General features: G+C 36.8%; 1 protein-coding gene across 1 annotated transcript in view; it reads left to right on the top strand.

Moving 5' to 3' along the window:
• Lrp1b (LDL receptor related protein 1B) overlaps window positions 1-12,447 on the top strand; it is a 1,711,024-nt gene that overhangs the window by 1,480,564 nt on the left and 218,013 nt on the right. Inside the window, exon 60 of the mRNA XM_048345540.1 lies at window positions 1,981-2,180. Within this exon, the coding sequence (XP_048201497.1) occupies window positions 1,981-2,180 (200 nt within the window). The remainder of the gene's footprint in view (window positions 1-1,980; window positions 2,181-12,447) is intronic.

Below are 12,447 nucleotides of genomic sequence, written 5' to 3' on the forward strand. Positions count from 1 at the left end.
TAGAAATCTAAGCATCTTTCTTCCAAGCCAGCTCAGGCAGATAGGTCTCTGCATCTATCTCCCATTCAACCAGCAAAATGTAGGCATGGCTCAAGTAGGTATGGCTCAAGTGGTCACCAATAATAAGTGAGAGTGGGAGGCCATGCCTTGGTATTGACCTACCCCACACCAAAAAGTTTCTTTAAATGTAATATAGTACTTTCATAATATTTTTTTTCTGATTGATGACTTTTAAAGAGATAGATAATGTTATAATATACACAGATCCAATATAATTAAATCTGCATTTACATATAAACCAGCTATATCAGAGGTACATGGATATTGCTAAAAAAAAATGTAGTCATTAATGTACATCCCATATCTAGAAGACAAAATAGTTGATGCTTACTGCCACTTGCTATGTACCTATCAGTGTACGCATTTTTTAATCCACTGCTACTGAATTATCTGGGAAACCTTTGAAGGTAAAAGCATTATTTCTTCATAGCTATGTCCAGCGTATTTAGAAATTTTGCTATGTAATATGCCCTTAAAAATCCTTGTTTTAAATTAAGACTCTCAATTTGCTTAAGCATGTTTAAGCATGGACATGCTCCATGGTTACCTCATGGATAAGATTATCTGATTGTGATGCATAAGGACATATGCCATGGTGGAATCCTGATTTGTAATAAAGAAATGAAATACTGTAAACTAAGAAATGACCAAAGGATACTTATCTAATATGTGTTTCCTAGTGCAGTGACTTTTATCAGCAGCTGTAAGAAAATTGATGTTGCTGTGTATATTTGTGTATATCTGAAAAAAACGAGATAGTACAGCTCCTTTTAGTTAAATAACAATTAAAATGTATTTCAGATTCTGGAAACTTTTATTGTAAAAAATGATTAGGTTTACCTTGTTTTAGAAAGTGTTCCTCAAATGTAGTTGATCTTCTAACCTAATTGAAAATGTGAACTGACACTAATCAGGAAATAATTTGTAGAGAGCACAAGAGGCAATGTGAGTTATGCATTCATGAAAATATCTTTATTAATGAAAGAGCATGGTCAAGATAAATTATATGATAATAGCCCAGGAATGAAGAATGTGATATTATGACTAAACATTCAACCTAGAGTTGAAGTTTACATATTTCAATAGTGAAGAGAGATTTGGTAAGTGTTATTTGGACTCAAAAAAAACTGTAGATTTGGAAGCTATCATTCTTCAGACAGAGCACTCTTACTCTTTTTGATAGATATGTAACAAATGTCGAACACCAGGACTTGTGTCTTTTATCTACATGAGATATTTGTCTAAAGACATTTAGAAAATAGAGAAAAAACTTAGAGTTGATCTTATGTAGAATTTAGATAACTTAAAATGCACAGATTATATATCGAAATAAAAATGTTATATTTTCATTAAGTAATTTCTAATAATTTTCCCTGGAGAATAGTTCTTATCAGAGATATCTTTTCCTTATTATTTACAATAATTAATTATGACTTAATATTTTGACTAACAACATTTTCGGTGTTTTATTTAATTTTTAAGTTTAATTTTAAGTGTGTGTGTGTGTGTGTGTGTGTGTGTGTGTGTGTGTGTGTGTGTAGTCCTAGGGCGAGAACTAAGGCCCTGACACTTAGCCACAGCCCACTTCAGCTTCTTGGTGGTTAAATGGAAGCAGGCCAAAGAAGTGAAATATTGGGCTGGGCAAGAGTGCCTGCCTCGGATACACGAGGCCCTAGGTTCGATTCCCCAGCACCACATATACAGAAAACGGCCAGAAGCGGCGCTGTGGCTCAAGTGGCGGAGTGCTAGCCTTGAGCGGGAAGAAGCCAGGGACAGAGGGACAGTGCTCAGGCCCGGAGTCCAAGGCCCAGGACTGGCCAAAAAAAAAAAAAAAAAAAAAAGAAGAAGTGAAATATTGTGTGATGTTTTACTACGTAGTTGCCTGTAAACAAAATGGCTTTTGTTTATTTTCTTTCCTAGGTATCTGTATTGGATTGACTGTTGTGAGAATCCTAACATTGGCCGTGTTGGGATGGATGGAACCAATCAGAGTGTTGTTATAGAAACCAAGATTTCTAGACCTATGGCAATAACGATAGATTATGTCAACCATAGACTCTACTGGGCCGATGAAAATCACATTGAATTTAGCAACATGGATGGATCTCATAGACGCAAAGGTTGGTCTAGCAGAATCAATGAATGAGTCAATATGCTAGTTAAGCTGTTCAGGCTGCTTATAAAAACTTGACTACATGTATTGCCCTTGCTAAAGGCTTCTTGGTGTTGGGTAAGGAACATATTATCTGATGGTTGTCACTTGACCTATATGAACTACAATGCTCCTGTAGATGCAGCAAGGGACAAGAATAACTATCAGAAAACTGTGATAGGAGATCTTGGTGATAATAGGAGAGCGTCTGGGAGAGTGCTCAGAGCATGCATGAAAAGGAAATAATTTTTTTTGAGTAATTACTTATTTATTGTCAAAGTGATGTACAGATGGGGTTACAGTTTCATACATAAGGCAGTGGTAAATTTCTTGTACAATTTGTTATCTCCTCCCTCATTTCACCCTCCCCACCTTTTCTCCCCCTTATGAGTTCTTCAGTTGGTTTACACCAAATGGTATTGTAAGTATTGCTTTTGGAGTTGTTTGTCCTTTTATCCTTTCTCTCTCAATTTTGATATTCCTTTTCCCTTCCCTAGTTCTAGTTTCAGTATATACAGGGTACTCAGATGAGATACAGTGATAGGACGGGGGCAACCACAGGCAGGGGACACATGAGGATCATCAACAAAAATAGCTACTGTTTCACATGGCATGTTGAAAATAATTACAACAGTGATATAACACTCGTTTCCAAAACATGGAGTTCATTTTTCTTAACATCATCTTATATGTTCATAAGGGCATAGCTACTGGCCTCTTGTGATCCTCTGCTGTGACTAGCCTAAACCTGTGCTAATTATTCCCTATGTGGGAGACCTTAGAGTTCATGTTTCTTTGGGTCTGGCTCACTTCAATTAGTATAATTTTTTCCAGTCCTTCCATTTCCTTACAAATGAGGCAATGCCATTCTTTCTGATAGAGGCATAAAATTCCATTGTGTACATGTACCGCATTTTCCTGATCCATTTGTCTATTGTGGGGCATCTGGGTTGATTCCATATATTAGCAATGACAAATTGTGCAGCGATGAACAATGTTGTGCTAACGGGTATAGTGTGGTCTTGCTTGTAATCTTTTGGGTAGATGCCCAAAAGTGGGGCTGCTGGGTCACAGGGAAGCTCTATGCTTGGCCTTCTGAGGAATCTCCATACTGCTTTCCATAGTGGCTGAACCAGTTTACATTCCCACCAACAATGTAGTAGGGTTCTCTTTTGGTCACATCCCCTCCAGCATTTGTTGTTGTTAGTTTTCCTGATGATGGACATTCTTAATGGGGTGAGGTAGAATCTCAATGTTGTTTTCATTTGCATTTCTTTTATGGCCAGTGATGTAGAGCACTTCTTCATGTGTCTCTTGGCCATTTCATTTCCTCTTCAGAGAAGTCTCTTTTTAGGTCTGTAGCCCACTTGTGGAGGAGGCTGTTGGTTCTTTGAGGTTTTGTTTACAAGAAATTTATTTTTTGTTGTTGTTGTTCTGCGTATATTTTAGATATGAGGCCTTTGTCCATTGAATGGCTGGTAAAGATCTTTTCCCAATCTGTGGGCTTTCTGTTTATCTTGCAAGCTATGTCCTTTGCCCTGCAGAAGCTCTGCAGTTTGATGCAGTCCCATTTGTCCATCCTTTCTTTGATTTGTAGCATTTCTGGGCCTTTATTAAGGAAGTTTTGTCCTGTGCCAAGGAGTCCAAGTGTTTCTCCTACTCCTTCTTTTAGTGTTTTCAGGGTATCTGTTTTGATTTCAGGGTCGTTGACCCATTCGGAATTGATTTTGGTGCAGGGTGATATATAAGGATCTAGTTTTAATTTGTTGCATGTGTTAAACCAGTTTTGTCAGCTTCATTTGTTAAAGAGGCTATCTTTCTTCCAGCCTATTTTTTAGCTCCTTCATCAAAGATTAAGTAGGCATAGTTGTGCGGGTTCATTTCTGGGTCTTCAGTTCTGTTCCAGTGGTCCTCAGGCCTGTTCTTGTGCCAATACCAAGCTGTTTTCTTTACTATAGCTCTGTAATACAGAGTGAAGTTTGGTAATGTAATTCCTCCAGCACTGTTCTTTCTGCTTAGGATCGTTTTTGCTATTTGCGGTCATTTGTTGTTCCATATGTATTTCTGGATTACTTCCTCTATTTCATTAAAAATGGTGTTGGTATATTAATGGGTATTGTACTGAATTTCTAGATAGTTTTTGGAAATATTGTCATTTTGACAGTATTAATCCTCCCAATCCGGGAGCATGGTAGGTTTTTCAATTTAAAGGAAATGAATTTTAAAGAATGAAAAATTTAGGAAGATTAGGAGAAAGAATTGAGTACAGCTGTGGGTGGTACCGTTTACACTCCCTTATTTCAGACATTTTTATAATGTAATTAGCAAAAAAAATGTACAAAACCCTCCTACTTTAAGACACGAAATAGTTCTAGGGAGACACTTGGTAATTGAAGATATCCTCTAGATTGAAATATTCAGTATATCAAGATATACATATCCACACAAAACCAGAATGGTTCTATTTGAATAATAGTCATCCTGGAATTCTACATATTTCAGGTTTCTCTTTACCACTGAAAACCATTTAAAACCACAATTTCCTCCCAAAGTTTTAGTTTTTTATTTTGAATAAATAATAATTATTTTTAATAAATAATGGTGAAGGACTGTAGATTACATGAACCAATATTTTTTTAAGTAGAGAAAGAAATAAATTACAAATGTTGTAGAAGCAAGTAAATGGAGTTGAGTTGGAGTGGGTTCAGTGCTATGTTAGCTCCTTTTTTCCACCCTGAAGAGCATAGGTCACTCATCTGAGCCTTGTGTATTGAGATAAGGATTTGGGAACAACATGACATTAAAGAAAGGCCAGAACTGAACTTTGAAACTTGAGGTTTAATGGAATCAAATGTTTTTACATGTTTCAAAATTCTAAAATCTTCACCTCAGATTAATTTTTTTTCAGTTTTAAACAAATAGGAATGGGAAGTACATAATAGTATAATGTTTTCTCATTTGGCTCTGATGAAGCTCTCAAATTACTAACAAAAAACCAGTTCTCCTGGCACCTTACCAGGGAGATGTTGAATATTTTTTAAGTTGTAACCTGGTATTTGGATAAATTAATAAGAAAAAAGTAGAATCTATAAGTATGTATGCATGTGTATGTGTATGTATGATGCATACATGTATGTATGTATTTATGCATGTACATATGTACATATGTATTTTGCTGATACTGGGACTTGAACTCAGGGCCTTCCAATTTTGATTAGCTTTTTGAGCTAAACACTGGAGCTCTATCACTTGAGACATAACTTTCCCTACTAGCTTTTTCTGGTTTGATTTATTTCAGACCTGTAACAAAATAATTTTCACTTGACCATTTATATTTTTAAAATTCCTCTAATTTCTGGAGGCTGAGAAGTCCAAGACCAAGTAACTTGAAGATTTTCAAGTTTGGTGAAGGCTATATCAGCTTCATGAACAACTTCATGCAGTATCCTTATAAGCTAGAAGAACATGGCCATTCATATGTCCTTTCTATAGGTCTGTCTGTCCACCTGTCCATCCCCCCATCATCCATCCATCCATCCATCCATCTATCTATCTATCTATATCTATATGGAATTGATCCTATTCATGTTTGTGAACTATTTATGTTATTGTGTCTCAAAGGCCCTATATTTTAGTTTATAAGATAGGCTACCCATATTTACAGTTACAAACTGAGAAGGTTTTTCCTCTTATACTCAGAAAATCTGATCTCATTGTTAGTTTGTTGTTACCACAGTCAAATGGCATCTGCTGAATGTAGGAAAACATTTGCAACTTATGTGGAAATTCATGTCACAGGAGTACTGAAATAAGATGACTTTCACCAATATCATACATTCCAAAAAGTACAGGTTTTCTCTAAATGTATAGTCTGTTAAACTTAAGAAACAGATATCTCCTGAGACCAATTTCAGTAGTAAGTCTATCCATCTACATTAACTTAGAGTTTCTATTTTCCATATAAAAGAAAGAAAAGTAGATATCAAAGAATTGTTTTGGGGCCAAAATTTTATTCTGGTAAAATATATCAATGTATAAAAATTTGTATTTAGCCCTTATTTTCTGTGAGTTGTGCCACTGAATTCAAGATATCTTGGACAAGAGATTACCTTGGAAAAGAAAAGGCTTAACATCTTGTGTTAATATTAACAACAAAAGTAAGAAATATGCTAATGTTACTTTTGAAATATTGTTTCTAAATTTATTTTTTCTGGCAATTTTCTTCCAGAATATATTTTAGAGCTTCACCAAAATATTTAACCTTGTGTTACACATGATGGTTGTGTACCTATATTGCCTAACAGTGTAGAAAATTTCATATTCAGAACTAATAATTTTTCTGAAGAGTAATAGTTGGGTATAATTCTAAACTATAATTCATCCCTGAACTGTCTTTTATTCTGAGGAAAAATGGTTTAAAATTTCATGTAATTATGTTGACTACAGCTCTTCATTTTAAAGATAGCAGACTAAACCCCACACCTGAAGAGTCTCAATATTAAAGTTTCAACATTGTAGTCTAACTCAATTGTGTCTTTATTGCTCTGGGAATTGAGTTTTTGTTTGAGAGAGTAATTCTGTGCTTAGATTTAAACATACATATCTAACTCATATAGTGAAAGTGAAATTAATGTTGGAAATGGAATCCAGAAATGTGTGTGCCACTGGGGAAATATTATAAAATGTTTAAAGTGGTTTTTTTCTGTAGGGAAAAATACTGAGACAACAGGAATTTTTTTGTTTGTTTATATATCCTGAATCTCAATAGGTTTTTTTTTTATCATCTTTAGAATTAGATATTCATTAATGTTCTAGAATAAAGTTAATGAAATAACTCCCCTGAACAATTTTATAATTCTAGAGTGTTCAGTTGCAGTAAGATACAGCACCTTAGCACTTCTGAAAAATATAGCCCAATCTTTCACAGTCCATTACAAACAGTAGGCTTCTCAGTATATTTTATGCTGCTGATGTTGATATGCTACTGTTTACAATACAGTAAAAGTTAATGAAATGGAGCCAGATACAATTTTGTGGGTGTAGAAATGTTCTGGACCAATAAAATAAATTGAAATGTACTGCCATTTCTAAAATACCTCAGAATTACAGTGTCAATCATTCCTGTTAGTTCTGTTCCTTGAGAAAGACATATTGCATTACATAACTGTTAAATAAGATGATCATTTTGCAAGTCTCACATACTTTATAATACGGAAGCATTTTAACTTTTATACATGATTTAGTTTCAGTAATTTTAGCAAATATTTCTATCTCAAATATGATAATAGTAAATTATACAAAAGAAAGAATAAACTATACCAGTAGATTTGCCTCAGATCAGTCACTGCCTACTTTAGGGAAATCATTTTCCCATATTGCTATTCAATTTTCACATCTATGGACTAGGGCAACTGTTCTGCCATTGTGTCATTTGTTCCTTCTTTTCAGTACGACTACCTAGAATATTTTTGGAGATAATTCTAGTATACTCTGCTCTCCTATGCATTTATTCTAGGAGATATTAAGAATTAGATGACCAGAGACCTAAGATAAAGTTTTTAAACAAATCAGGTCTGACCACTTCAGAAATTGAACAGGAAAAGCAATAATGAAAAGCTATAAAGAAATTTAATTCCAGCTGACTATCTTAGGAAACAAATGAGATCAAATGTTTATTTCATCTAATATTGACATTAGTTCCAATTTCTCTTTTTTGGAATTTATTTATTAATTAAACAAAAATTTTGACAAGGTGTTGTGCAAAAAGGGTACAGCTACATAGTAGGGCAGTGTGTACATTTCTTGTGATATCTTACACGCTGTTTTTCTTTCCCTTCCCTAGGTCAGGTAGATATATATATATACAATACACAATGTACCAAGAACATATACAGTAGCCACGTGGCCTACGCCAAAGAAAATTTGCCTAGGGCTTTAAATGTAATATTGACATTAGACGATATGTCGACAGTAGTCTTATATGAATGTGCATACATAGGTTTTGAGCTAATGTATTCCACTGAGAGGTCAATTTTTGACCTTTATATGTTGAGTAGTTGTTTGGTTTTAGTTACATAGTGTTGGGTTGCTGACCCAATCCTGTGGGAAATACCATTTGACAAGCAGTTTTAGGTTTGACAGACCTGGTCTCTACTGTCTCTCCATCACCCCATCTTAACTGTCATATATCAGGGAGATCATGCCCCTTTGTTTTCTGTGTTCTAGGCTTGTCTCACTCACCATTATTTGTTCAAGTTCTGACCTTTTCCCTGCGAATAACAATATTTCACCATTCCTAATCGCTATGTAGTATTTCATTGTGTATAGGTACCATATTTTTCTGATCCATTCATCTGTGGAGGGGCATCTGGGTTGATTCCATATTTTGGCTATTGTGAATTGTGCAGCGATAAACATGGAAGTGCAAATGTCTTTTTGATATCTTGGGACCTGCTGTTCAGGATAGATGACTAGAAGTGGAATGGTTGGGTCATAGGGTAGGTCTATATTGAGCTTTTTGAGAAACCTCCATACTGTTCTCCAAAGTGGTTGTACTAATTTGCACTCCCACCAACAATGGAGAAAGGTTTCTCTTTCCCCGCACCCCCTACAGCATTTGTTGTTGCATGAGTTCAGAGTATAGGCCATTCTAAATGGAGTGAGATGGTATCTCAGGGTTGTTTTTATTTGCATTTCCTTTACTACCAGGGATGTTGAACATTTCCTCATATGTTTCTTTGCCATTTTTATCTCTTCTCTTGTGAAGTCTCTCTTTAGCTCCTTTGCCCATTTCCTAATTGGTTTACTGGGCTGGGAGGGGCTTAGCTTTTTGAGTTCTCTGTTGATGACAGATATTAGGCCTTTGTCTGCTGCTGTGCTGGTAAAACTCCTTTCCCATATGGTTGGCTGTCTTTCTAGTTTGGTGGCTATGTCCTTAGCTGTGCAGAAACTTTTTAATTTGTAGTAGTCCCATTTGTAGAGTCTCTCCCCTATTTGTTGTGCCCCTGGGACTATATTCAGAAAGTTCCTTTCTGTGCCTATAAGATCTACCATCTTTCCTACTCTGTCCTTCAGTAGTTTCAAGGATTCAGGTCTGATATTGAGGTCCTTGATCCATTTTGACTTGATCTTGGTTCATGGTGATAGGCTTGGGTCTACTTTGAGTTTTCTACATATGGCTCCCAGTTTTCCCAGCACCAGTAGTTGAAGAGGCTATGTTTATTCCATTGTATGTCTTTAGCTCCTTTGTCAAATATCAGCTGACTGTAAGAGTGTGGTTGTATTTCTGGACCTTCAATTCTGATCCATTGGTCTTCCGGTCTGTTTTTATACCAATACCAGGCTGTTTTTGTTATGATGGCCCTATAGTAGAGCTTGAAGTCTGGTATTGTGATACCTCCTGCACTGCTTTTTTTGCCTAGAATTGCTTTGGCTATTCTAGGTCTTTTGCTATTCCATATGAATTTATGGATTGCTTTCTCTATTTCAGTGAAGAATGTGACTGGAAATTTGATAGGAATTGCATTGAATTTATATAACAATTTGGGCAATATGGCCATTTTCACTATATTGATTCTGCCTACCCATGAGCATGGGAGGTCTTTCCATCTCCTGTGTCTTCTTTGATTTCCCTTATTAGATTTTTATAGTTCTCATTAAATAGGTCCATCATGTCCTTGGTTAGGTTGATCCCTAGGTACTTTATTATTTTTTTTGCTAATGTAAATGGAATTGTTTCCATAATTTCCTTTTCTGCTTGTACATTGCTGGTGTTCAGAAAAGCTGCTGACTTTTGTGGATTGATTTTGTATCCTGCTACTTTGCCAAAATGGTTTATTAGGTGTAAGAGTTTGGGGACTGAGTTTTTTTGGGTCTTTCAGATATACAATCATGTCATCTGCGAATAGGAATAGCTTGATTTCTTCCTTGCCAATGTGGATCCCTTTGATGTCCTCCTCTTGCCTTACGTCTATGGCTAGGGATTCCAGCACTATGTTGAAAAGAAGTGGGGAGAGTGGGCATCCTTGTCTTGTTCCTGAGTTTAGGGGGAATGGTTTAATTTTCTCTCCATTTAATATGATGTTAGAAGTTGGTCTGTTGTATATGGCTTTTATTGTTTTGAGGAATGTTCCATCTATTCCTGTTCTCTCCAGAGCTTTTAATAGGTATGGATGTTGTATTTTGTCAAAGGCTTTTTGGGCATCGACTGAGATAACAATGTGATTCTTGATTTTAGTTCTGATTATGTGGTGAATTGTACTGACTGATTTATGGATGTTGAACCATCCTTGTGACTGTGGGATGAAGCCTACTTGGTCATGATGTGTAATTTTCTTGATCAGTTTCTGGATCCTGTTAGCTAATATTTTATTGAGGAGCTTTGCGTCTGTGTTCATTAGTGATATTGGTCTGTAGTTCCCTTTTTTTGTTGTGTCTTTGCCTTGTTTGGGAATGAGTATGATATTAGCTTCATAGAATGAGTTTGGGATTTCTCCCTCTGTTTCTATTTCGTGGAAGAGTTTGAGGAGTATTGGTATTAGCTCCTCACTAAAGGTTTTATATAATCCGTTGGTGAATCCATCTGGGCCTGGCTTTTCTTTGTTGGGAGGTTCTTGATTACCCCCTGTATCTCGCTGTAAGTTATTGGTTTATGTTGGGGTTGTTAAATTTGCCAGGCTTAGCTCTGTCCTTCCCCAACACATGGGAAGGGTCCTGGGCTTACCTATCTATTCAGCAGGGGATCCATACCAACTCTCTCACGCCCCTCTGGCCGGTAGGGTACTAGACGTGGGAGTGGGGTCCTGGGTTTAGCCTTGGGGCACATGTGGGTGCGAAACTCCGATGCCCGCCAGCCCAAGGAAGACGCAGGCGCGTGGAGTTTCGGAGATGTCTCTGGGTCATTCTACTTCATTCAAATGAGGAGCCCCCCAGTTATACCCCAAAGGCGGGCACAGGGAAAGGGAGAACATATTGGGCACAATAGGTTTCCTTCAAGTGATGTCAGGGGACCTCCCTCTGGGGCGGAGCCCCTGCCCCCAAGGATGGGGTTTCTGGGTGTTCTCCATTACACACATGCTGCCCCAGGAGCAGGGCCTTCTCTTCCTGCCAAAGGCAGGAAGGGGAGGGGCAGGCCAAGGTCAGCTGTGGCCCCTTAAAGGCACAGCTGACCCCAACAGGTTTATTTAGTTGATTTATTTCTTCTTGGTTCAGTTTGGACAGTTTATACTTCTCTAAGAATTGATCCATTTCTGTAAAATTATTGTTTTTTAGTGAGTAGCGGTTCTGGAAATAGTTTCTTATGATTGTTTGAATATCGTGTGTACTTGTAATTTTTCCGGTGGAGTCCCTGATTTTACGTATATGAGTCTCTTCTCTTCTTTTTTTTTGTAAGTCTTGTGAGAGGTCTGTCAATTTTATTTATTTTCTCCAAGAACCAGCTTTCAGTCTTATTTATTTATTGAATGGTCTTAATATTTTCTATCAGATTTATCTCTTCTTTAATCTTTGTGATGTCTCTCCTCCTAGTCATTTTGAATTCGATCATTTCTTGTTTCTCCAGTTGTTTTAGTTTGATCATGAGGTTATTCACCTGCACTGTTTCCATTCTTTTAATGTGAGTGATGAGGGCGATGATCTTGCCCCTCAGTACTGCCTTAGCTGTGTCCCATAGGTGTCTTTGTGATGTCTTTTCATTATCATGTGGCTTATGAATTCGTTAATTTTATCTTTAATTTGGTCTGTGGCCCAAGTGTTGGATAACAGTGTGGGGTTTAGCCTCCAAGAATGTGTATAGCCTCTGTGGTAACCGTTGTTATTGAGGGTTACCTTTAATCCACTGTGGTCAGATATAATACATGGGATGATGTCAATACATTTGTATTCACTGAGGTTCTTTTTGTGGGCTATGGCATGGTATATTTCGGAGTATGATCCATGGGCTGCTGAGAAGAAGGTGTATTGGGTCTCTGTAAGGTGGAAGATTCTGTATAGAACTGTCAGATCCATTTGGGATATGGTGTTACTTAGGTCCTCAGCTCTCTTGCTAATCCTCTAGGTGTTGGATCTGTCTCTAGGAGAAAGTGGGGTATTAAAGTCACCCACTATGATTGTGCTTGGGTCTATCTTGTTCTGCAGTTGTGAGAATTTGCTTGACATATGTAAGGCCTCTTTTGTTCGGTGAGTATACATTTATCACCGTGATGTCTTGATTCTGGATTTTTCCTTGCATTAAAATG

Source organism: Perognathus longimembris, chromosome 4 (genome assembly GCF_023159225.1).
Source record: "Perognathus longimembris pacificus isolate PPM17 chromosome 4, ASM2315922v1, whole genome shotgun sequence".
NCBI classification, from domain to species: Eukaryota; Metazoa; Chordata; class Mammalia; order Rodentia; family Heteromyidae; genus Perognathus; species Perognathus longimembris.